We start from the raw sequence: 24,883 nt of genomic DNA, 5'->3' as shown, positions 1-24,883 counted from the left end.
TGGATCACCTCCAGCCTTCTCAAAGCACGGCTCACACACCGTGCCCTGACAGTGATGGCTTACCTCCGTCCCGAGCTGGCTCTGTGCTGCCATCATCCCTCTGCTCCGGGCTCTGCTTCTCCTTAGGTATGTCATTAATGTTAATTACTGCTGCGGCACTCCATCAAGAGGAGGGGGAGCTTTCACATGCTTGGAGGAGAAACTTCTCACCGTGTCCTTTAACGAGGAGCCCAGCCGCCACTCAGCGAGCTGCGAGCATGGTGATGCATTTAGATGGGGATGGGTGCTGGGGGGGAGGCGTGGGGCTCTGACTGCTGGCGCTGTGGTGAGGGTTGGTGTGGGAGAAGGGCACAGTGCTGCAGGTGTCCCACCCAGAGCTGGGGCATCAGTCAGAAGGTCAGGCTCGAGCTGATCACGGAATCATAGAACAGCTGGAGCTGGGAGGGACCTTGAAGAGAATCCATTTCCAACCCCCAAGGGCTGTGTGCCCCCCACCAGATCAGGCTGCCCGGGGCCCCATCCAGCCTGGCCTTGATCCCCTCTGGGGGCACCCACAGCTTCTGTTCCTTTTCTCCCAGCTGCGACTTTGCAGGGATGATCAGAAGCATCTCCCACAGCCTCTTCTTTATGTGCCTCAAGTTATGGGTGAGCTCACTTCCCCTCCAACATTGTGGACATCCCGGTGTGGGCAATGCACAGACCAGGGGCTCTGCTGGCTTTCTGGGTAGTTACAAGGAGGAAGCAGAGCTGACGAGGATCTCAGGTTGCCCCAAGAAACAGTTTGCTCTGAGTTCTCCTCTACTTCTCCTTTGGAACACATCTCCCCAAGCCCACCACGCTCACAGCGTGCATCAGCTCACTGCACCCCAGGGCAGCCCATGAAGGAGAACTTTCCGTAGCCTTGTCTGAGATGAAAGGTTTGCAGCACCATAATTAGCTTAATGAACCACTGCTTGGGGCTTTCCAGGCACGTGCAGCCTGTGCTTCCCCTCTGGTGGTGTGGATTGTGGGGAATTGCCTCAAAAAATGGGAGCACGCATGGGGCCGTGCAGCGCACTGCCCTGCCTTGGGATGGAAAGTGTGCATTGTGAGCTCCCCGTCCCGTGGGGCTCACCACGTGCTTTTCAGTGGTTAGTGCAGAGGTGAGCATGCTGGGAAACAGAGCCAGCATCCCTCTTCGAGCCACTCCCAAGCTGGGAGGAAAACCCCAAATCCTATCACCCCACCTATTTCTTTTACCAATTCAGGGGCTCCATCACCTCCCCCCATCCTCACCTTTCCCCACGTTGGCTGCTTGTGTCCGTCTGCCATCCTTGTGCGCTCCTCAGAGGAACGTCAGGAGGAAATCATGGAAGCAGAACTGCCTAACGAGCAGCAGGACCTGCAGGCAATTAGCTCCTCACCTCCTCCCCGCAGCACCCTCACCACAGAGCACACATCCCAGGGGATGACACAGGGCTGCAGCTCCCTTCAAAGAGCCTCCAAGCGCCGCCATTCGCAGCCACGCTAAAAAGTTCTGCTTCGTGCTCCAGAAAGAGAATAATAGATCAGTGAGAGCTGAACCTCAGAACGCAGCCGGCCTGGGGAAGCGGGGACGGGCACTTGGATCAATATTTCACCGCTGGCTTTGATATGGGAACCCGCTTTTCAGGGCAGGGGGCTGCGGTTGCCTCTTGCTGTAATGAGGATAAATGTAACATCTGCTAGGCTGGGTTTGATTTTGAGATATCAAGGCAGCGTCGCTCGGTGCTGGCTGTGTGCGAAGGAGCCTTTCAGCTCAGCAGCACGCTGCCTGTCCCTGCGCTCAGCCCCACGCCTCAGTTTTGTGTGCGAGCCTTCAGGAACGGAGCAGAAGGGGCTCTTCCTCCTGAAATGTTTACCATAAGCTCAAAGCTGCGGGCTTTCCCCCTTCTTACAGCCATTCCCCACCCGTTCTGCTGGGCAGGAGGCGGCCGTGTGCCATGCAGAGCTCCTCGCACTGATCTAATACAGAATATCGCGCAGTTAAGGCAGTCAAAAGGCCATCAATCTTCAGGGCTGAATTCCGACCGCCGCAGTCTTTAATCCTTTGCAGAGAGCTGACCGAAATGCTGATGATTTCTATTTTTTGTAACGTTTCACCCTGCCTCCCTTCCTTTAAAAGCAGCGCCGGCGTCGATAATTGGAGTGTGCTGGAGAGGAGCGGAGCGGTGAATAACACCCAGCGCGGTGCAGGCAGGTGCAGGGGCAAAATCACCTGCTTCTGCAAATTGCCTCTTTTTAATCTTTCTATTAAGATAATGACGGCAGCAGGATGGCAACGCATGCCTGCAGAGCAGGTACTCAGCCTGCTTGTTTATCCGCCTATTATCCATGCAGGTTTTATTTGGCAGCGGGGCACGGGGAACCGTGGGGTGAGCAGCCCCACTCCTGCCTCTTGTTGGGTCGGCCATAGTTATCCATCTACAAGGAGGCAGGAGGGGCGGTGAGTGCTGTATGTCACACGCTGAATATTTCCTTTTCCACGGGTGTGCATTGATGCTCCCTTTGTTGGGATGCACAGATCCCAGCCCCAGCCCCACGCACACCTGGCAGCGCTGCCTTTTGTCCCACGTCTGCTGCTGTTTGTCACCTTGCCTGAAACCCTCTATTCACCCTCTATTTCTTTCCGATGAGCTTTTGAGTGATTTTGCATAGCAGGTGAGGATGGGCCCTTGGGGCGGGTTGACACCTAAAGGGATTTGCATGGAGCCTCTCGCACTGCCGCGCTCTTTTTATGTTTCCCTTTTAGAAAATGATCATCTGTTTAGCAAAACCTTGCATGAACTGACATCTGTGATGGGGAAGTGAGCTGTTCTGTGTGGTGGTGGTAGGGATGGCTGGTGGCCCTGGTGCTGCTATGGTCAGAGTTTGAGCTGGAGGGGGTCGCATGCCCAAGGAGGCTGTGGATGCCCCATCCCTGCAGGCATTCAAGGCCAGGCTGGATGTGGCTCTGGGCAGCCTGGGCTGCTGGTTGGCGACCTGCACACAGCAGGGGGTTGGAGCTGGATGAGCACTGTGCTCCTTTGCAACCCAGGCCGTTCTGTGATTCTCTACACAGCCTGTGGCATAAATGGGTACAGTGAGGGGGGAAACAAAGGTTTGGAGGCAATTATTGTCAGAAATGGAGATGATACATTGGCACAGACTGCCCAGGAAGTGGTGGGGTCACCATGTCTGGAGGTGCTCCAGAACCGTGGGAGTCAGTGGGCATGATGGGGGTGGGCTGGGGGTGGACTTGGGGATCCTAGAGGTTTTCTCCAGCATTAATGATTTCATGATCCTAGGAACTGGCAAAGGAAATTGGTGTGGTGTTTGGATTTGGGGTTTTCCTCCCAGTTTAGGACTGGCTCGAGGAATGGGCTCTTGTCCCCATGGCAGTGCAGCTCAGGGTGTGATGCAGTGCTGTCACTCTGATGCTATTCCTCAAGTTTCATGGGCTTCGAGCCTGGAGGGGGGGGGGGGGGGGGGGGGCCTCTTAGTGCTTCTGTTTGCTTTACAGAAAGCTTAGGAAAAAAAAATATAATAAGTGGGCTATCACAAGCTCCACAGCGCAGGTCAAGGCTCATTTCAGTGGTCACCCAGCTGTGACTGCAGGACGCTGCTCCCCACACAGTGACGTTGGACACTATCACTGCCATCTAAATAGCCCTCAGCGGGCTCTGCAGAGCTCTGCAGCGCTGCCCGTCGTGTTGCCATGCCTTTTCCATACCATCACCTTATAGGGTTCTTATAGGGGTTACCTTCCCCTCCTCCTATGTGGGGTTGCAGGTGGGGCTGGGTTAGCACACCCCTAGATGCATCAACCCCAAAGGCAGCCTGCACCCTGCACCCCACTCTCACAGGATCCTGGTTAGCCCCAGTGAGGCCCTGGGGCAGTGTCCCCATGCAGCCCCTTGCTTTGGGGTTGGATTGCTGTTAAGCTCCTTGCCCCGTGCTGCACGGAGTGCTGTCACAGGGAGTGGAGTTTATGGTAAACAAGCAGCAGCCAGAAGGGAGCTGCTCCGTATCCTCAGCACGCCTGCAAAGGTCGGTCTGTCTGTCTGTCTGTCAAGCTGTCAGCTTCCCAGGGGACACCTGTCCCCATGAACCTTTCTGGGGGGAGGATGCTCCAGCAGCAGCATCCCACTCCCCTCCTCAGGAGCAGCAAGCCTCTCCTCCCCATCCCCTCTTTTAAGATGTAGAACAGAACCAGTGCTGTGGTGACCCTCTCCAGTTGGGTGGCAGTGTCAGGGCTCTGTGCGTGTTTATTATTATTATTAATTGTGGGTTTTTTTTCTTTTTCTGAAGAAACAGGGAGAGAGAGAAAAAAAATCTCTCTCTTTTCAAAATCACTCATCCTTCCTAATAATGAAAGCTGTCACCAGCTCTGCTTGGTGAGGAAATGATGCTCTCGGTAAATATTTGGTCTGGAACTGATTTATGGGAGGAAAAAAATGAGATTAGTGGTTAATCACAGCGCTGCAGGAAATGCTTTGGGATGGGCTCGGGGGAGCTGCAAGGGGCTTCAGCAGAAACCTGGTGGTTGTGCCACGGGTTGCGTGTGGGAAGGTGGGTTGGGTTGGGGTGCAGGGGTTGGGAGAGGATGAAGGGGTCAGGATGGGGAGCAGGGGTCAGACTGGCTCTGGGGGCCGTTGAAATTTCCCTCAACCTGTTGGTGTGTGCATTTGCTTGAAGGGATGGGGTTTTGGGGTTGGGATGGGCGCAAGGCATGACTGGCATCAACAGTGGGGCTGCCGTGCACTGCATTGCTGCAGGCAATTGCCTGCCCTGTGCGCTCCATAAAGTTATTACAGGGACCCTAAAGGCAGCAGCGGCTTTTCCTGTGCAAGGAAACAATTAGCTTATTAGAGGGTGGGTTAATTTTTGTATGCTAACGCGGGCTGGCAAGTGCAGAGTGCTCATTTCCTACCAATTGGCAGGGCCAGATGCCCGGGTGCTCCGATCAGCGCTGCTGGAGCAAGGGCAGAGCAAGACCTGAAGGGGGGGGAAAGCACGTGGGTGCCTGGGGGCTGTGGCTGGTGAGCATGAAGGGGAAAGTTTCTAGAGGGCGATGCAGGGTTTTGTGCCGCTCTACAGCACTGCATGGCACGGCGTGCACTGCATGGCAGTGCAGCATGGCATGGTGTGGCATTTCCTGGCACTGAGCAGGGCAGCACGGCATTGCACCACATTTCTTGGCACTGCACAGCACAACATGCCGTTGCACAGCGATTCTTGGCATTGCACGGCGCATCGTGGCGTTGCACAACGCTGAAAGGTGCTTGGTTGGGCTCTGGGGCCAGATGCTGTGGGTTTCCCTGCTGGGCTGCAGCTGGATGCACCCAGCTGCTGTTGCAGAGGTGCCACAATTCATTCCACTCCCACTTGCTTTCAGTCTAATTAGGATTATAACAATATAGGCAGAAACAAACGCAGTGGATTGAAGAAAAGGCTGTAATTTGACTGCACATCAGTGCTAACCGTACCGTTGGCTCGCTGTTGGTGCTGTGATGTTGGGCATGCTGGACATCCCCTATCCACACCCAGGAGTGTTTGTTGATAATAGGGCTATTGCTCAAAAGGGGAGTTTCTGTCCCAAACCCACTGAAGGGGCTGAGCTGCCTTTCGCAGTGTCTGATTTGGAGCACAGCAGACCTTTTTTTCCCCAACCAGCACAGCAAAAATCCCTGAGGTCTCGTGGAAAGGTTTTTTGAAGATTCTTGTGTTATTGGACCACCAATCCATGCAGGCAGGCTAAAGTGGGAAATCTGAAATGTATGGTTTAGTTTTTACATAGTCCTGTCTGCCTGTTTGATCCTCGTGGGTCCCTTTCAATTTGGGGTGTCCTCTCCTCTCCTCTCCTCTCCTCTCCTCTCCTCTCCTCTCCTCTCCTCTCCTCTCCTCTCCTCTCCTCTCCTCTCCTCTCCTCTCCTCTCCTCTCCTCTCCTCTCCTCTCCTCTCCTCTCCTCTCCTCTCCTCTCCTCTCCTCTCCTCTCCTCTCCTCTCCTCTCCTCTCCTCTCCTCTCCTCTCCTCTCCTCTCCTCTCCTCTCCTCACCCATCCCATCTGTGTTTGTATCCTTATCCTATTGTATCCCATCCCTATTTCTATTCTGTCCCATGCTTGGAATTTGTGCCTTCGGGTTACTGATGTCTGACACATCCTGGTGTTGACAGGGATGGTTTTCAGGGACATGGATGAGCAGAGTGGGGCCTGACAGTGGTTTTGGACCCACTGACCCTTTGCAGCTGGGTTTTGTGGATGGCGGAGCTCTTGAATGCAATGTTTTCTTTAATATTTCACACACATTACCTTTTTTTGTTGATGGCAGGGAGGGATTGGAACTTCTCACAGTGCTGAGGGTCCAATTATCCTTACTTATTACTTTTGGGGCAGCACGGTGTCCCCCTCTGTGAGAATTGCTTCTTGGGTGCACGGTGGGGGAAACCCCCAGACTTCCTCATGCCTCACACCTCTCTCCTCCTTTCTCTCCCAGAACAAAGAAGAAGAATAAGCCCCTCAACCTCAAGATCCACAACAGTGTGGGCAGCTGTGAGAACATCCCTGCGCAGCGCTCACCGCTGCTATCCGAGCGCTCCCTGCGGTCCTTCTTTGTGGGCTACCCTCCCTTCCTGCCCTCCACACCTCCTGTCCACACTGAAGCCACCTTCTCTGCAAGTGAGTCGCAGCCGGGGGGGGGAGGACGTGGGGGCACAGGGCTGCAAACCTGAACATGTGTGTCTGTGTATGTGCCAAAAGACTTGTAGTAATTGTTGAGCCATGCAAAAGCAGTTGGATTGACGATGGTATTGCAATATTGCTTGTGTCAACATAGGGGCAGGAGCTTGGCCACTTCAATTTGGAAAATCCCCGGGCTTTCCCTGTGCTACCTTTTGCTGCTTGAGAGGGATTTTCATGGGCTCCTTTGTGGTTGCAGCCATTGCTTTGCCTCTGCGCATGGATGCTGGGGTTGGGTGTTGGGTTTGGGTGCTTGAATTGAGTGTTGGAGTTGGGTGTTGAAGTTGGGTGCTGGGGTTGGGCAGTGCTGATGCCAAGCCCAATGCAAACCCATGGAGCTGGAGCTCAGCAGCCTGGTCACAGCCCTTGTTTTCTGGTGTACCTCAGAGCATTCTGTAGGATTGGAAGGCGTTAGCAACCAGGTGTGATGCTCAGCCCCCAGCAACGGTGGCTTTTCTCTTTGCCAGTCACACTGGGTGCATGCATGCAGGACCTTGTATGTGGGAAATTGCAAAGGCCTTGCAATTTCGTGGAATCACAGAGCGATTCGGGTCGGAAGGGACCTTAAAGATCATCCAGCTCCATTTCCTTCTCACTTCCCTCCTTCACCCTATCAGCCGCCATTTGGTCTGAGGACACGTCTGGTGTCCTCTTGCTCCCACTTCCTTGGTGCTGGGCACAATGGGAGCTGGCAGCAGCTCCAAGGGCAGAGATGCTATTTATAGGGAGATGTCCAGCTACCTGACGCTAGCTGGCATGGCCAGCAGATTTGCCTGCAGCGAGGGTATTTTTGCATCGCTCTTCCCTCTGCAGCACTGCCTGAGCTCCACTTGCAGCCCTGGGTAGTGGACCAGAAACCCTAAACTAAAGCCCGTTCTCTGCAAACCGTGGCTGTGTCTGGTCGCATTAGGCTTCCTCATGCATCAGCATTGGATTACATCCCATGGTGTGATAACCTGATGCAATGTGGCAGAGCAGGAAGGCGATACAATGAGAAGTGATGGAGTAGCAAATGACTGGCGCTGCTGGAGAGGTGTCTCCTCTCATTTCACTCTTCTCAGCCCTTCAACTTGCTTGGTTGATGCGGATGTTCATTTTCAGAGCTTGACGTGAGCCATGGAGAGAGGTTGATCCCTGTTGAGAGGTTTTAGCCTCAGCCACGGCGCTCATTCCTTGTGGAGAGCATCAATGTGTCTGTTGGTCCTGGGCACCGAGCACGCCGCAGGCAAATAGGATGCAAGGCAAAAAATAAGCACAAGGCAAAAATAATCATATTTTTCCTGGTTCTGTCATGTTTCTGCATTGTTTCTGAACCTTTGTGTTGACTTCAAGCAGTGTCCTGGGTTTCCCTTGTGCCCCAACTCTGCGGGCGATGTGGATGGGGCAGGGCAGCCCCCAGATAGCAGGCTGTGGATGGGGTGATGTTGGTGAGAAGGGTGGTGGGGCAAAACCTCAAAGCAGGTGTGCTGTGCTCTCACCCCATGGATTTCGGAGCTATAGGTGCATCTTGTAGGCAGCAGCCGGATGCTGGCCGTGATGCTGGCGCTGCAACAGGGTGATGGAGCACTGGGGTTTAATGGGGCTTGAAACCAGGGCTTGCTACGTTGTGGAGTGAAGATGAGTGATTGCAAGCAGTGCAGAAACACGGTTATGTGTGGGGAGGAGTAAATGGCTCCAGGGCAGCCTGCTTTCTCTGCTTCAGGTGGAAAGATCATGGCACTGAGATGGAGCCTTATGAGCCCTATGGGAAGCTGCAGGCATGCTTTGGGACTGCACATCAGTGCCAGCATCTCATGGGGTGCTGGGTTTTCCTGTTTGTCCTTAGTGTGATTGGGTTTCCCGTGTGTTGCTGGACGAATTTAGTTTCTCCAAAGTCAGTGCACCAACCTGTCCCAGCCCCCAAGGAGCCCACCGTCCCCATCCCTACCCCTGAGCCACAGACAGCCGACTTCTCCACAGTATTCCTTTCAGTATTCCTTTTCCAAAGAGCATAGTTTTAAAAACCCAGTGGGAAAAGAGTACCACTTCCATGCCTGACGTAGTGTTTGTTGGTGTTGATCCTGTTATCTAAGCAGCAGAACAAAGCAGGGTGTTGGATGGACGTGCCGGGAGCAGCCCTACGGGGCCCCAGTCTCTCAGATTGCAGACCGCTGTCTCCTGAGGATTTCCTTTCACCTTCCCATCTGACTGCTCACAACAGAGCCATACTCCTGACTGAACTGTTCCCGGTCCCAGGTGTGGGGTTGGATGCTTCCTTTTTGTTTGTAAACAGTGGATTTTCCCTAATTGCAATGAATTTGCAGCTGGAACGTGAAGGAGAGGCTGGCACTGCAGAAAGACCCTTTCCTCTTGCAAATCTCAGCAGAGGGGTGAAATTCCCATTCCCCTCCAGCAGAGCCAGGATGCCTAGGAGTTCAGATCTGAACTGACTTTTATTAGAAAACATACAGTAGAGAGGAAGAAATAACTTTTGGGGTGCCCTTGAATTGTAGCTTGGCCTCAGACACACTGCAGGTCGGAAGAATGCTTGCTTGGCAACATTCACACTCAGGCTTGAGAACCTTCCTGAGATCTGTCCCCAGAGGTGGATCTTGGTGGCCCTTGTGTCCATGTGCCCCTCCAAAGGGTGTTCTCCCCAGGGTTAGATTTGCTCGAGTTGCTTGCAGATGCAATTACTCTGAACGTTTCCAGAATCTTTAGGACAGTGAGATTATGCTGAAGGTAGAAGAAGGGAGAGCAGCAGGTGAGAGCCCACAAGCAGGGGACTATCATGGTCCTGACCCATTGCTGGTGCTGCTGCAGGGGTGGGGATGGAGATAAAGAAGTATCTGCTTCCTCCCCTGGTGTGGTGGGCAGGGGGACGTTGAGGACATTTGGATGTGGCTCTTGATGTGCAGCATCTGTCCTCACTGCTCTCCTTCCAGCTGTATCCAATCCTGCAGAAGAAAATGAGAATCCAATGCAACCCAGTTCATTTGAACACAGTGCCCTGCAAGCATCAGGAGGGAAAAACATGCAGCCTGTCCTCTGCAAGCTGAAGCAACCTGTGAAGTCTCCGTGTGCAAGGACCTTGCTAAATGCCTTCCCACAGCACACAGAAAAAGCTCTTTCTGTGGCCTGTGGCATGACAGGAGCCATGCAGCATCCCCTGGTGTGTGGAGCTATGTGCAGTGGGCGCACAAAGCCTTGCTCTTGTAGGGTTTCCTATCCTGGCTGCACTGAGCCTGAGCACACAGCTTTTTCTGTGCGAGGCTGATTGGCCCTGCAAGGCTCCCGATGGGAAGAAAAATCACGATTCCAGCATTTAAGTCAATTAACTGACCAAACATGACGTTTAGGAAAATAAATAGGATTGTCATGCTGCAAAGGAGAGCTGCTGTTATTATGAAGTGACTTATGCTTTTTTTTTTTTAACCAGAAATGCTCTGGGAATAGCTCTGCCTTGGTTGCCTCAGCTGCTGCTGCTGAACTGAGGTTCAGTTTCAGCCCGCAGGGTTGTGGAACGTCCTTCCACCCCCAGCAGGGACAAAGCAGGGACATCCCTGTGCTGTGGTGTGACACAAGTCCATATGAACCCGAGGGATGTGGCATGTTTCAGCCCTGCGTACACTAAAGAAGAAGGCACGTTGGATGCCTTTTTTAGCCTGAATTATGCAAAAATATTCCGTGCACTTACCCACAGATGATGCTCCCAGCGCATTTGGGGAGGGTGAGCTGAGCCCCAAGCCCATCCCTCCCCATCTGCCCCAAAGAGGCCGGAAACCCCAAACAGATGAAACCCGGCAGCTCTGCCTGCCCTTATCCATGCGGTGCGGCGCTCCAGCATCCTCCTCCCGCAGCCAGCAGGGGCCACGAGGGCGTCACGGCCCCATCAGCACTCAGCAGCATCCCGGCCCCATCACCTGTGACGCGACGAGTGTCACTCAGGGAGCCATCAGCAGTGCCTGTCACTGCTGCGAGGTGACAGGGGCTCCTCTCCCCTTGTCCGCTGTCACTGCTGCGCCGGACACGGCTGTCACCGTCCCCTTCTCTGTCTCTAGGCACATCTGATAGCCGTCAGGCGTGGGCCGCTGACTTGAGATGAATCGTGCCGTGCCCGTTTGTGAGAGGCAGTGGGAAACGTGGTTGTTTTGGGGTGCTTTGGGTGCAGGGCTGCCACACTGGGTAGCGGCAGCCCGGCTGCAGGGCTGGTGATGCTTCACAGAGGTGGATGTGCACCCAGCATGGGGCCAGTTTTTAGGGTTCTGGAAGGAGGTGGTTTCACTACCCAACTTTTCCTGCTTTCCTTTTTCACTGGGGAAATAAAATCCCCTTGGTATGAATGGGGTGCAGCACAGATCCTTGCTGAAAAAGGGGTGACAGCAATGCCAAACCTGCATGGGATCCAACCCCACATTGGTCTTTCTGTTGCACCAATGGCACGTATCCTTTGCTCCCACCGTGGCCACAAGCTTTTATCTTCTGACCACCTCTCATCCTGGTGCCTTTGGGGTTTGGATGGGAGAATTTGCATCCATCAGAGGCATCCTCACTTTCCCCTTAGGCACAGCCCTCAATTAATCACGCCTGAGACAAGAGGAATACCTGTTTCTCACAGGTAAATATGTACAGGTGTATGGGAACTGCTGAGTCCCAGCCTGCAGCACTGATGGAACACTGGGGAAAGGAGCCGGTCAGCCCTGGGAGCACAGGTGAAGGCAATTCAGCTGTGATAGGAAGGGATGGAGCCTGGCTGCACCTCTCTTAGGCCTCACTGAAGGGCTGGCTGCCCCTGGGGAAGGCTCTCTTTCTGGAGATCTTTCCTTGGTGGAGCTCTCCCCTGTGAACCTGGAATCTTCTGATACGTGTGAGCAATCTTCTTTCCTTCCCTTGTAGCACCTTCCTGTTACACGGGTCCTTCTGTCATCTCACCTTTGCTGTAATGCCTTTCCCACTGTACTGATCCACCCATCCTGGGGGCTGTGCCGGGTGCTGCTCCCCTCCTGCAGGCAGCAGTGCTGTTGCTGGGCACGCCGCTCTGCACGCTTCATCCCCTGTAATGGAGATAACTAACCATGAAGCATCCAGGTCTCGTTTTTGTTCAGAAGTTAACCCTCCCCCCCCCAGTACACTTTAATAAATTTTGCAATGAGCACATTTAGAAGGTAATTAAAAGCCTCGGCCATCTTTCTGTCTCCCCCTTCCTGGGATGGCTGGATTTAATTGGGACCAGCTGAAAGTTGGTGCAAATAAATTGTGGCTGCTTAAAGCAGAGCTGGTAATTGAATTTGGGAGAGGAGCTGTTCTGGCCTGTTTGATTGGGACTGATGGGGGGGATTTTATTTGTGTCATGTGATTTACGTGTGGGAAAATGGCACTTAGGGGATAGAGTGCTTTGAGATTCATCCCCAAAACTCATCCGCCCCATGGAGATGCGGTGCTGAGAGACACGAGCCGAAAACATTGGTAATAAAAATACAATAGGCAATGGTGTAAAATGGGCTACAGGGGCAGCAATTATCCTAATTGACTTTGCAGTCCTCAAACATCTTAATTGCTAACCGTGCCCCAGGGCTGGAAAAGCCAGGAAAGGAGTGATGTGGGGTGATTTGGAGACGCTTTGTGGAGCAGGGCTATGGGTGTGGGCATGGAAATGTAACCTTCAGCCCGAGCACAATTACAGTGCGCTGCTGCCTGCTATATTAAAGTGGGATCTGAGAGCAAACAGCCGCTGGCAGGGATCGCGCTGCGTGTGTTTAGCGAGGGATTTGCCCGTGCCCAGCCGATGCCGGGGCTGCAGCTGTCGGAAGCCCAACCCCGCATCTCCCCTCTGTTACCCCTCCGAGGTCCTGCTGCCCTTTCTCCTCTCTTTTCCCCTGCTGAAGTACACAGAGGCTGCTTTCCTGGTTTGATTGCCTGTTTGGATAAGAGTTCGCTTGGTTTCCAAGCGGCTGATGCTCAGCTTTTTTTTGTTCAGCCAGAAATGCAAGTGAGAGGCGTGATGTCTTATTAATAAATGGTGCCAGTGCCGTTTGTGCTTCATTTTGCCTTTCTTCAAAAATGGCTGCACCTCCTGCCTTGCTCTCTGACCCAAGGCTGCTGGAGTGGTAGGAGCCCACTTCCCCCAAAGCTCAGTGGGTCTTTTTCTGGGGAAAAAATGAAGAGCCTTCCAGGATATCTCTAAGTTTGGCAAAACCTCGTGTTTTGGTGCCTCTGCACTTCCAGCTTTCTCCTGCATTAACCCTGGTAATTTCCCCATCTTGCCCTCTATAGATACGCTGTCAGTGCCTCGCTGGTCCCCACAGATCCCCCGCCGAGACCTGGGCAACTCCATAAAGCACAGGTATGCAGGATGGGGGCAACCAGTGGGGACACCAGAGCTATCCCTGTCCCACCCCTGCTCCCCCGGACCTGCAGCACAGTGTGTTGTGTGTAATGGGCATCTCTGTGTCCCCCCGTTGCACAGCACCAGAGCTCTGCAAAAAGTTCCCCTTTTCTCCTGCTTGGCTGCATCGTGCCAGCAGCCCACTGTGCTGCCATTTCTGCTCAGATTTGGGTCAGATAAGGCTTGAGCTGCTATCAATAAAAGCCACGCGTTGGCCGTGACCTTTCCAACCTTCAGCAAATTTCCCATTTCCAGTTTATTGCCTGTCTTGAGGGAGGGCGTAGAGCTGAAATAACCTTGGTGTAGGCTGGAGGCTGAGTGCTGGGTCTGGGGGGGGGTTCAGAACCATGTACAGAGCATAGGGTGGGCAAAGGTTGGAAGCTGCAGGCCGTCCTCCTTGGTGCCCACTTTGATGTGCTTTGTAGCAGGCTCTGCATAACCCGAAGGCAGACCCAGGGATGTGCTCTGGCATCTTTAGAGAGGTGCCCCTGCATTTCTCTGTGTAAAGCAAAGGATAAATCGTGGCTTGGCACACATCTGGATGTTTGTGCCATAGGAACCATTCAATGCCTTTTTTTCTGCAGGTTCTCCACCAAGTACTGGATGTCCCAGACCTGCACCGTCTGCGGGAAAGGAATGTTGTTTGGCTTAAAGTGCAAAAACTGCAAGTACGAAGCTCTGTGGGCTGCAGCTCCTGGATGGTGAAGCTGCAGTGGTGGAAAGGGGCGGGGTTTGGAGATGGGAGGGGGTCGGCATCTCCCTAAACTGAGTGGGAAGTGGGAAAACACCCAGCACGGGGCTGAGCGGAGGTCTGAGGGACGAAAGCCTTCTGTTTACCAGCGAGTGTGTGGCGACCCATCCAAAGCCACAGCAAAGAGGTGGTGGAGAAGTCCATAAAGTCAGCAGGAGATGGACAAAGATAGCGAGGCGCGCACTAATGCCATTTAAATGCAGGACTGCCCAGCCCCGGGCCGTATCGAGCAGGAATCAGCACTTAGTGGAACTGCTGCTGGAGCCCAATTGCCTTGCTAGGGATCAGTGCTGGGAATTTGCTGATTGTCTGCTGGTAACTGAGTTAGCAGGGCTATCAAGCGATAACGATCGCTGGGGCCGCTGATTAAATGCTGATGAGTTAGCAAATGGGGGTTGGAATCGGGGTAGGGAATGCAGAATTATTGCTTGGGTCTGGGTGGTGGTGAGGGCTTTCTGGAAGTAACAATAGTAAAAATTCTGTTTTGTTTTTTAAAAAAAGTTGTGATTCTTCTGCTTGTTTTTCCCTTGAGCGCCGAGTGCCGCCTGCATGCATCGCCTCGTTTCTTTGGGAAACTTCCCTCTGTATGAGGGCTGGAGAATGGTCAGGATGTGCCCTGCTCCTGCTTCCCGCATTTGCTTAGAAAAGAGCAAACGCATCCCATGCTTTCAGAAAGGATTTCTATTTGCTGACTTTTGCGTAGCACGCAGCCCAGTGCTACTTTCCCCTACCTGTAACTGAGTGGCAAATCAAACAAATAGAGAGAAAGAAAAAAAAAAAAGAAAGCCCCCAAGTCTCGAATACCAAATTAATCTCTGCCTTTCCCTTAAGGAATGGCTTTGCAATAAAAGCCAACATGCGAGGTTCCTGAATTTTCATTACCCAGCTCATTGACTTGTAGCTGCTGCTGTTTTTCCTCCTTTGCGGATGGCTTTTGAATCCTGTTCTCTTTTTTCCCCCTTTTCCCCTGGCTCTCCCCATCCAGCGGACTCTTTTCCACCCCTAATTGGGAACAAACAGGAACGTTTTGAGGCGTGGGAGCTGCTGTTGCTCTATGCGCAGCCGCAGGGTGCAGCCCTCCTGGGCTCTGACTCTACAGACTGTTCACCACCATGCCTACGACGCCCTCATTATTTGGGTTCAACATTAGAAATATCACTCAGGAACCGTGCTGGGCTGCTCACCCATGGGACCGCGGCGTCCCCAAGGTCCCCAGGCATGCGGTGATGCCCTGGAGGCCGCATCCATCCCCACCCCTTACGGCTCTCTCTCTGTCTCCGCTGTAGGCTCAAGTGCCACAACAAATGCACCAAAGAGGCCCCTCCGTGCCACCTGCTCATCATCCACCGCGGAGGTAAGGGCCTTTCTTCCGCTTCTGCCTCCCGGGATGCTCTCGCCAGGTAAAACTTTCAGAAGCCCCCGGGCGACTTCGGGAGCCCGACCCTCCGTCTCGAGGCTCCCGAAACCGCTTTGGGCGCTCTGTGAAAATTTTACCGACCGTCTTTTCCGCTTGTAGGGAGACGAGCCGTGCGGGGCGAGGCAGATTTGCATTGCAAACCGCTTCCACCCACCCTCCCCCTGCCACCTTTTCTTTTCAGATTCCCCACCGCACGGGGTAAGTGCCAACAGGTTTCAGCCTTTTGCTTTGGAGAGCTCAGGGCGTGGGACCGGACCCGCTGCGGCGCTCGGTGCATGGGGGTCCCGGCTGCGCCCCTCCAGATGCTCTCATGATGCTTTCAGAGCTGCCTGTCCCGAGAGCTCATTGGAAATACTGAGAAAATTGGAGATGCTTGGAAATTCAGAAATTTGGAAATACAGAGAAATTCAGAAATTTGGGCACGTTGGCAAGCCCAAAAGGAGATGTTCAGCTGGAGAACCCTTCCCACCTCTTCTCTTCCAGATTTTGGCCAGGTGCTCTGATGGTGGAGGATGAAGGGCTGAGACTGCTTTAGGGGAAATACTTGCAGTGCCAGTTCCAATTTCTGCGTTTAATGCTAATGAGCATGTTACACACCGCCCAAAGCATGCTCAGTATTTTAGCCCTGGGGAAACGCATTGTGCTGGTGGCGCCCTGCAAGGCAGTTTGGCGTGGAGGTGGGCGAATCCCCAGAATTGGGCTGAGCACTGGAGCTGCCCACCTTGGGGGTAGTCCCTGCAAGCCAACGTTCAACATGAATGCAATAACCCTCTCCCAAAGCTTCTGAAAGGTCCCTGCTGCGAGCGGGAGGCTCTGAGCCGGCTCCCTGCCCACCGCGAGGAGGAGGATGGATGGTGGCATTGGGTGGGAAACGGCTCACACTGGGCTCTGGTGGCAGCTGCTCTTTTCCAAATGCCTCTTTACATCGTTGGGTCTCTCTCTTTTTTTTTCCCCATCCCTCTCCATCCCCGTTCCCTGTTCCCTTCTCCTCGCAGCACGGTTGGTGCGGACCGAGTCGGTGCCCTGTGACATCAACAACCCCCTGCGCAAGCCCCCGCGCTATTCAGACCTGCACGTCAGCCAGACGCTCCCCAAAACCAACAAGCTCAACAAGGTGAGTGCGTGCCCACCCATCTCTGACCCCCAGCAGCTACGGAGGTTCTGTTCCCCTATCGTTCCCTTCTGTGCTCTCCAAGAGGGGATCAGGCTCCACATCCCCAAAATCTGAGTGCTTTTGTTGGGGTTTTGGCCACCATTTCCCTGGGTCCATTCATCACCCACCCAGGGCATCTAAGCCATGGAATCACTGAATGGCTTGGGTTGGAGGGGACCTCAAAGATCACTGAAGGAGTTCAAACCCCATGTGGGAGAAGAGATTGAAAGGCATTTTTAAGGGAAGGGATGAACAGAAGGCAAAAAAAACCCATCATGCCCTATGCTTGGAGCAGGAGGGGTCCTTTGGGTTTTCCCATTGCTGTAGCATCTGCTGGGGCTCTGCAAGTCTTCAGGCACATCACAGCACCTCTGTGGGATACTCTGTGTGTTTTATGTCTACCAACCTTATTTATTTTAAATGGCTCAAAAATCACATGGGATCAGAGCTATTGCCTAAGTCTCATGTCCCTGACCCAGCCAAGCCAGCCCTGGCAATGCACCTGGCTCCCTTTCTCTACACTACATTAATCATAATAAACCAGCGTGGGTTTATATTAGATGAGATTTAGAGCCTGTTGCAGTCCTTACACCCTGAGCTGTTAGGAGATCCTCGGTGTAATTATCTGCCTTGCTGTTATTGTGGCTCTGGTGTGGTGCAAATGGCTTAGGGGGCACCTGGGGAGGATGAAAGCTGCTGCAGGAGCCAACAGGAGCACAGAGGCATTTCTCTTTTTAGTGCAGGTCCTTCAAGTGATTTGTTTCATGTAGGTATTATGCTCTTTTATTTTATTAGAGGGCACTGGGGAAGTGATTCAGCACTGGGCTGGGGCAAGGAGGGCAATCAGCACTGCGCTCCTTCTGCCACTGCATCAGCTCCTTCCTCAGCTTACCTCTAACCAGGGTGTAATAATGCACTCTGTATTTTATGCTCTGAAAACCACAGATGAGACTCATTCACTCATCAAGATATATCTATATATGTCCTAATATACATGTGCATATGCAAATTCAATGAACTGTGCTCAGCTTAGAGGATGCAACGGGGCATTACTAAGGAGGACCGATAGCAACGCCTGCATCAGCAGCAGCTGGAAATGGTCCCTATGCTTCTGCCGAGGCTGTGACCCCAGCACTCCCATTCCCAGTAGGGCTTACGTGCTTCATGCCTCAGGACCCCTCCTTTCTTTGATGTTTCCAAAAGTATTTCTCTAGAGATGTCCCATTTTCTGCGTGTAGCAGAGGAATCACTTTTTTTTTTTAGCATTTGGCCTTTGTTTAAACCAAGCCAAGGTTGCTGTGTGTGTCAGGATGGACCATACAGAGTGTGGGTGGCATTCCTGAGAAGCCCAGCTCATTGAAAACCTCATAAACTGGGACAAAATACCAACCAGGGAGGCTGGCAGGTCTTCCCATGGGCGTATGCTTCTGGAGGTGGAAAATCAGAGCTTGCAGAGTGTCTCCAAAATGAGCAGCATGGATGAGGTGGGGAAACTCTCTGTTTTCTTCTCAGATGCTCAGATCCTTCAGGTCCTCCTTGCTGTTTTGCCCCCAGGTGGCCCTCAGTGCCCCATCTCCATGTGCCCATCACAGCTGTCCCAGCCTTGAGCAGGATCAGTTAATGGAGGGCAAGTGCATCCCAAAGCACCTCGTGTGAGATGCCCAGGTGCTGCCTGGAGAGCCTTGCCTGGTTCTTTAAACCTGCCAGGAATCAGCCTGTGCTCCAGTTAGGACAGTGGATTTTGGCTTACAGAGGTCAGCAGAAGCTGCCAGGTTCATGACACCCATAAGGACCAAACTGCAGGAATGTTTGTCCCCAGCTTTATGGGTTTGGAGTGCTCTCATCTCTGGGTGCGCAGCACAGAGGGGTTGGCAAGGAAGGAGCAGCCTTGGTGCAAATTCTGAGTACGCATACAGGAAAAAAAGTCAGGCTGGGGCTCCAGTTGTCCTCTAGACCTTCTCAGACTGTAGCAGTGGGTTGAACCGTGTCGCTACTACTTGTTCCTTGGTGTCTCCTGCGTGGCAGCACCTTGTGGTGCCGTCATCAGCACTGCCCTCATCCTCTCCCCTCCCCAGGACCACATCCCGGTGCCCTACCAGCCGGATTCCAGCAGCAATCCCTCCTCCACCACCTCCTCCACGCCATCCTCGCCGGCCCCACCACTGCCACCCAGCGCCACGCCGCCGTCCCCGCTGCACCCATCCCCGCAGTGCCCACGCCAGCAGAAGCAGTTCAACCTGCCAGGTACCAGACGTGTCCACCTTCTGCAGATATTCCACAGAACTGGGCACAGCGGGAGCCTAGGCTCTGCCTCGAGGCGCTCAGACGCCCCTGACTGAAACAGGGCTGGTGAAACTCGTTGGTTCCGTGTCACCTCCACGTGGCCTCATCTTCGGTGGGGTGGGGGCCAGGTGGTTGGGTTCCCCCTGCATTTCCCCATCCAACCTGGCATTGAGCACCACCAGGGATGGGGATTTATTTTGTGCTGTTTGAAATGGAAATCAGAAGGAAAGCCCTTCCTGGGGGCTCTGGGACCTGGGCTTGTACTGGGCTGGCAGGAATGGAGCTCCAACCCATTGCACGTGTGAGCAGCAGCTGGTAGGACACAAAGCAGGACTTACCATGCTTTCATCTTTCTGTGTGGGAACATCAGAGCGACCTCGGTGAGATGGTCATCTTGAAAATTAGAATTTGAGCTGGGAAATCACAACATGGTGACTTTTTCCCCTAGAATTACCTTTGGGTCTCCTTTGATCTTGGATCAGGGTTGCTCTGGTCCCTCTGTGGAGTTGATGATGCTCTGAGGTCTCAAAGCTCAAAAGGAGAAGCCGAGAGTTTGTGTTTGGGATCTTGAAGGTCAGGATAAGACCAAGGCACCAAGAAGGTGCTGACCTCTGGTAGGCTCAGCAGCCCTGTATGTCTTTGTTCCTTGTGCTCATACAGATGAGTGTCCAAATGCACCAGGAGGGATGCAGCCCTGTGCTGAAAGGATGTTTCCCTAATGCTTGGCAAAAACCTACATTTAGAAATGCAGGATCAAGCAAAAACAGGTGCAACAGCTGCAAATTCACTGCCTGGTGTCTGTGGGACGAGTCGCAATGTTCACGGCCCATGGGTTTTGCTTGCAATTGAGCATTCAAATCCCACGGGCAGCATCATCTCTCCCCAAATGTTAATTACTGGTGTGAAGGAGTTGCTGATGCTGGCACAAAGCAGGGAAGTTTTAGCATGATGAGCTGCTAACCTGACTGTTGTGGCGTCGTCCCCCAGCGCTGCCTGTGGGCTTGGCATTTGTACAGGCACAGAGCACAGAAGAGCTTACAATACGGTATATAAGGAGGAAATGCGAGAGGGAAAATACCTCTGCACACATTTAATATATTTATGGAGCTGGGGAGGGAGCGTGCGCAGGATGGATTGTATTATCTCTGTTCCCACAATGTGGGCAGGAGCTGTGCTCGGGGTCAGATCTCATGGTAGAGGATTGGGCACAGACCCATGGTGTCAGGGCCAGTGCTTAAGCCCACTCTCTCTTTTGCAGCCTCCCATTACTACAAGTACAAGCAGCAGTTCATTTTCCCAGGTATGTCTCCTCAAAAGTCTCTCCTATGGTGCAGAGTACTGAGTGTCCCCTTGGAGATGGGCAGGATCCACCCAGCTCACCTTCCACCTCACTGGGGGTGGGTGCATGGCTGGATTTTGCATGAAGATGGGGTTCTGCCAAAACCTGACACCTTGCTGCTGAACCACGCGTTCTGAAGGTTCCGCAGGCTAGGGGATGCTAATTCATAACCAGACTGAATAGCACAAGGGCATGTCCCAAGGTTTTGGAGCTTTGCTCCCTATCCTACTCTCACTGCACTCTCTCCTCTCTAGATGTGGTGCCTGAGACGCCAACCCGAGCCCCACAGGTGGTCTTGCACCCCGTCACATCCAACCCCATGTGAGTGATGTCCTTTTGGAAATGCCGTTTGGGAAGGGTTTGAAAGAGAGGGGTCTAAATGGCTGGGATCACCTGTTGGGGTCTGAAGGATGCTAACCAATTTTTGGGGAAGTTGTAGGGATAGGGATGCCTTAAAGATCAGCAAGCACTTCTTGCATCCCTTGGGAAGATGATGTACCTAATGTCAGTTTTCATGCTGTAGTTGTTGTGTCTTGTTTGTTTTTTTTTTTGACAGCCTGGAAGGAAATCCATTACTTCAAATTGAAGTGGAGCCCACGTCAGAGGTGAGATGCTGTGTGTTTTGCATGAGGAGTGAAACTAAAAGTTCAGAAGCTGCAGCTGATTAAGACAGGGAACGGGGGCTTGGCATTTTGATGCCTTCGTCATCTGTACACCTCCAGATACAACTCACAGAACTGTTTGGGCTTAGCCTTGGGTTCTGTTGGCACCTGTATTATATGTATTTCAGGGCATGTTTCATGGGAACCAGATGATAATCTGATTATCAGCCAGGCCTGTCCTGCCCAGCCACAGCGGAACATGGACCAGTGACGGGTCTCAGTAGGTCAGCTTGGTGGTTGGATTTAGTCTTCTCCAACCTGGATGATTCTGGGATTTCGTGCTGCACCTGTGTCCCACCCCATGCAGTGGATCCCGTGTGGGCTTTGTGTCTGCCCTCAGGTTTATATTCAAAGAGATATTATGAGACACAAAAGTTTGACGTAGGGGCAGGGTTTGAGGATGTTCCTTGGCAGCAATTTCCCGTTTTATGGCACGTTGCACGACGCAGCCCCACTGAATGCCCAGGTGGCAGACGGGTGCTGTTCCCCACGTGTCCACCTTACTGTCCCCACACAGAATGAGGAAGGCACCGAGGAGGCTCAGGAGTCAGAGGACGACTTTGAGGAGATGAACCTCTCGCTCCTCTCCGCCCGCAACTTCCCCCGCAAAGCCAGCCAGACCAGCATCTTCCTGCAGGAGTGGGACATCCCCTTTGAGCAGCTGGAGATCGGAGAGCTCATTGGCAAGGGCCGCTTTGGGCAGGTCTTCCATGGCCGCTGGCACGGGGAAGTGGCCATCCGTCTCATCGACATCGAGCGGGACAACGAGGACCAGCTGAAGGCTTTCAAGAGGGAGGTGATGGCGTACCGGCAGACGCGGCACGAGAACGTGGTGCTCTTCATGGGAGCCTGCATGAGCCCTCCACACCTTGCCATCATCACCAGGTGAGACCCAGCATCGTGACCCCGTCAGGTTTTCGTCCCAGAATGTTTTCTCATGTGATCAGCTTCTCGTCGAGGTGCTGAGAGGTGAGGCTGGCCAGTCTCCCAGATGGCTGTGTCAATCTCTATCCCCAAAGGGACAAATTCCAGCTCGTTATGCCAGCCTCTGTCCCTAAAGGGATATCCTCCACTTGGCCGTGCCAGCCTCCAGCCCTACAGGGACCTCCTCTCTTTCTGGTGATGAACCTCCCGTGATGCATCTCTTGTAGAAGTGGAGCCTGGTGGTTTGTTTTCGTCAGAAGGAGCTCAGTGGGGGGCTGGCTGTGGGATGGGGTCAGCAGCTTCTATTTCCATGGAGCTCTTGCATGGCTCCTGGGTCTGTGTGTGAATGGGAGATGGGGTTTGGAGCATGGAAAACACCGATCAGCAGGTTTTGTGAATAACTTGGTGTTGAGAGAATGGATGGTTTGGCATCTGAACGATTAACAGAGTGCAAATGTGGTGCCAAATCATTCATGGAAAGGCAGGAGGGCAGCAGAACTGGAGAAAATGGAGCACATGCAAGGGCTCCAAGGAGCTGGAGCTCATTTGTGGGGACTCCTCGATCCCAAGACCTTGCAAGATGAGTTATGGTCTGCTGGAGCATTTCCTGTCTCTCCCAAAGTATTTGCCCCCACGGTACACCAATAATTGTGTGTGGGACTCAAAGTGAGCTCGGGATGGGGCCAGGGGAGGGAGATGCTGCCTTCGGCGCAGTCACAGAGGCACTGCTGGAGAAATACTTTGAATTACCCCTCGTCTCCTGCTCACTGAGGCCTAACGTGACAGCATTTAAAATATATTTCTCTCTGAATATTCAGCTGTTTCCCTCACCTCCAGCCTACGTGTGCTGCTGCAGGGCTTGCTGTGGTGCTGCTCAGAGAAGTTTTCCCAAGGTGAAGTTGAATTTCCAGAAAGTCTGTGTTGCTGTATCAAAGCAGCAAGCCCTTTGCTGGGCTTTTGAGTCCTATTCAATCCCAGAAATGGAGTGTTAGATATCTATGTATATTTTAGCTCTGGAGTGTTTTCCATCCAGTTACCTCTTTATACAAAACCACTCAGGTGCCGTTTTTGACAGTTTGACAAAATAAATGTGTGCGCCACAGTGGCTTTATGCATTGACATTAGGGCTGAAAAGCACACAGCTCAGCTTTCTTTTCTTCCCCACCTGCACTCGGTCCTTTGTAAGGTCTAAGTACGGCGTTATGCGATTGCCTGGGATACAGCTTGGGCTTGTGGCATCTCTGAGTATTGCGTGCTCACAGTCCTAATGATCTCTGCTTCATGAACGTCTCCTTATCCAGTGTTGCTTGCTGGAGTAGCAGGTATAGCAGATAACGCAGCCTTGGAGGCTCTTCCTTCATGGTGAAGGGCAGAGATGATGGCTGGGCACTGCGGTGAGAGGACGACGTGACATCATCTGGACTAGGAGTATCCTGGACCACTGTTCAGAGTGATGGCAGCGGCCTGGGATGCTGGGGGCGGTGGGGAAACTGCAGCATTAACCATTGCTTCGTCCCTGAGATGCATCCTTGAGTGTCAGGGAAAGGGAGAGATTGGGCTGCTGGTGGGAATTCAGTGGTGGTTCGCACGGTGGTGGCTCCGCCGGAGCTGCTAATGGATTTTCTCTTGGGTAATGAGCAGTGGGGACAGTTAGCATTCATCTTAATTATTCTTGAGCACGAGCGGTGGGAGCGTGGTGCTGTAAGATGAGCATGGAGCTGCGGGAAGCAGCCCCACAGCCCTTCGCTGCTGCAAAGCAGGGAGTGAGAGCCCACATTTCAGTGCCTGTGGGCCCTTTCTGAACGCGGGGGTGGGGCTGAGCAATTTGGTACACGGGATTTCTTGGGAGACCGAGGAGATGGCTGAAGAACATTATGAATTGACCTGATGAGAGCTACGTAAGGAGGATTAATTTGTCGAAGGTGCCTTTCAACAGAGGAACTCTGAGTTGTTCTGCAGATGGAGCATCTCCAGCACATCCCGTAGCCAGTCCCTGTGGTGCTGAGGATGAACAGCGAAACTGAGAGCATCTAGAGATGGGGAGAGCATAGGGATGTCCTGAACCATGCTTGGTCTGGGACCAAATGGAAAAGGAATGAAAGGGTTTGTGTTCACAATGATTGAATGGGCTGCAGGGGCAGCAACACAGCGCCTGGGAGCTCTGCACTTGAAGACCCAATAATTCTGCACTAAGGGAATAAGGGGAGATCTTCACCTCCTGACATTTACATCCCGGCTCAGCTGCACAGGATTTGGGACTTGTAGACCTTAATGCTTAGGGAGCTGGGGATGAATATTTAATGGGGTGTGAAGGACGGGGTTCTCTCTCTAGGGTGCAAGGCTTTGCCTCCTATGAACCTCCCCACGCTTGAGTCCCCCAACACCAGCTTTGGCAAACAGCCTCCTTCCCTTTTCTGTTGTTTTTCTCCTCTGGCTTCTGCCACCTTTCGCTTTCCATAGCATTTAGAGTAATGAAGCTCGTAGATCATATAATAAATAGGTATTGACTTCTTGCCACTGGATGGTTCAGAATGGATTGACCCGTGGGAATACACTTCTTCTCAATCAATAAGAGGCCATCGGGCTGGATAAATCTTGATAACGACTGACAAAGGGAAAGTCAATACGTGTATTAATACATACATTAAGTGAGCATATATCTTCTGCCCGCAGACAGTGATGCTCAATGGCAGTGCTGGGGAGACCGAAATACCCAGAGAGGGGAGGGGCTGGGGGTGAGATGGGCACCGGCGTGGTGTCTGTGCTGCTTTGTGCTGGGATGAGGGATGCAGCATTCAGGCACCACTTGTTCGCAGCAGATGAGCCGCTGGGGACGGGGGCTGCTTTGCATTCCCCTGCCTTGGAGCTGCTTTGCAAGCAGCTGTAGCAGAGCTCGCCTCCTCTGCCACTATCTCCTTGAAATAAAAATGCATGGAGTTTGCTTTTTCTAAATAACTGGCTGCTTCCCAAGGCGTGATGGGCTTGGAGGCACTTTGCAGGGAGGCTGCTCTCCCTCCTCCTCCCCCAGCCTTACTCTGTAATGCCGAGGAGGAAAATACAGCTGTGTCTGTTGCTCCCATCCCAGGACAGTAGGGAGGATGCAGTCGGGGACGAGCACAACAGTGCACCTTCACAGCTCCCTGCTAACTTTGCTCCGCACAAAGCGTGCTGGGGCAGTTTGGCTGTGGGGCTGCAGCCTTGCTGCTGGTGGCTGGCTCCTGGCTGCCAGAGCTCTGGGAGGTGTTAGGTTGGA

The 24,883-nt window shown here is 53.0% G+C and overlaps 1 protein-coding gene across 3 annotated transcripts in view; it reads left to right on the top strand.

The window, feature by feature from the left end:
* Positions 1-24,883, top strand: part of KSR2 (kinase suppressor of ras 2) — a 49,680-nt gene that overhangs the window by 11,154 nt on the left and 13,643 nt on the right. For 2 of the 3 annotated variants that reach the window (XM_052689851.1, XM_052689852.1), the window contains exons 5-15: positions 6,496-6,677; positions 12,990-13,059; positions 13,686-13,769; positions 15,139-15,206; positions 15,369-15,467; positions 16,265-16,383; positions 18,498-18,666; positions 19,964-20,005; positions 20,299-20,365; positions 20,601-20,649; positions 21,224-21,591. In XM_052689851.1, coding sequence (XP_052545811.1) covers positions 6,496-6,677; positions 12,990-13,059; positions 13,686-13,769; positions 15,139-15,206; positions 15,369-15,467; positions 16,265-16,383; positions 18,498-18,666; positions 19,964-20,005; positions 20,299-20,365; positions 20,601-20,649; positions 21,224-21,591 — 1,317 coding nt within the window. The remainder of the gene's footprint in view (positions 1-6,495; positions 6,678-12,989; positions 13,060-13,685; positions 13,770-15,138; positions 15,207-15,368; positions 15,468-16,264; positions 16,384-18,497; positions 18,667-19,963; positions 20,006-20,298; positions 20,366-20,600; positions 20,650-21,223; positions 21,592-24,883) is intronic. The other variant, XM_052689853.1, reaches the window with a different exon arrangement.

The sequence above is a fragment of the Tympanuchus pallidicinctus genome, unplaced genomic scaffold, assembly GCF_026119805.1.
Source record: "Tympanuchus pallidicinctus isolate F22 unplaced genomic scaffold, pur_lepc_1.0 scaffold25, whole genome shotgun sequence".
NCBI classification, from domain to species: domain Eukaryota; kingdom Metazoa; phylum Chordata; class Aves; order Galliformes; family Phasianidae; genus Tympanuchus; species Tympanuchus pallidicinctus.
This window is presented reverse-complemented; position numbering and strand designations above follow the sequence as displayed.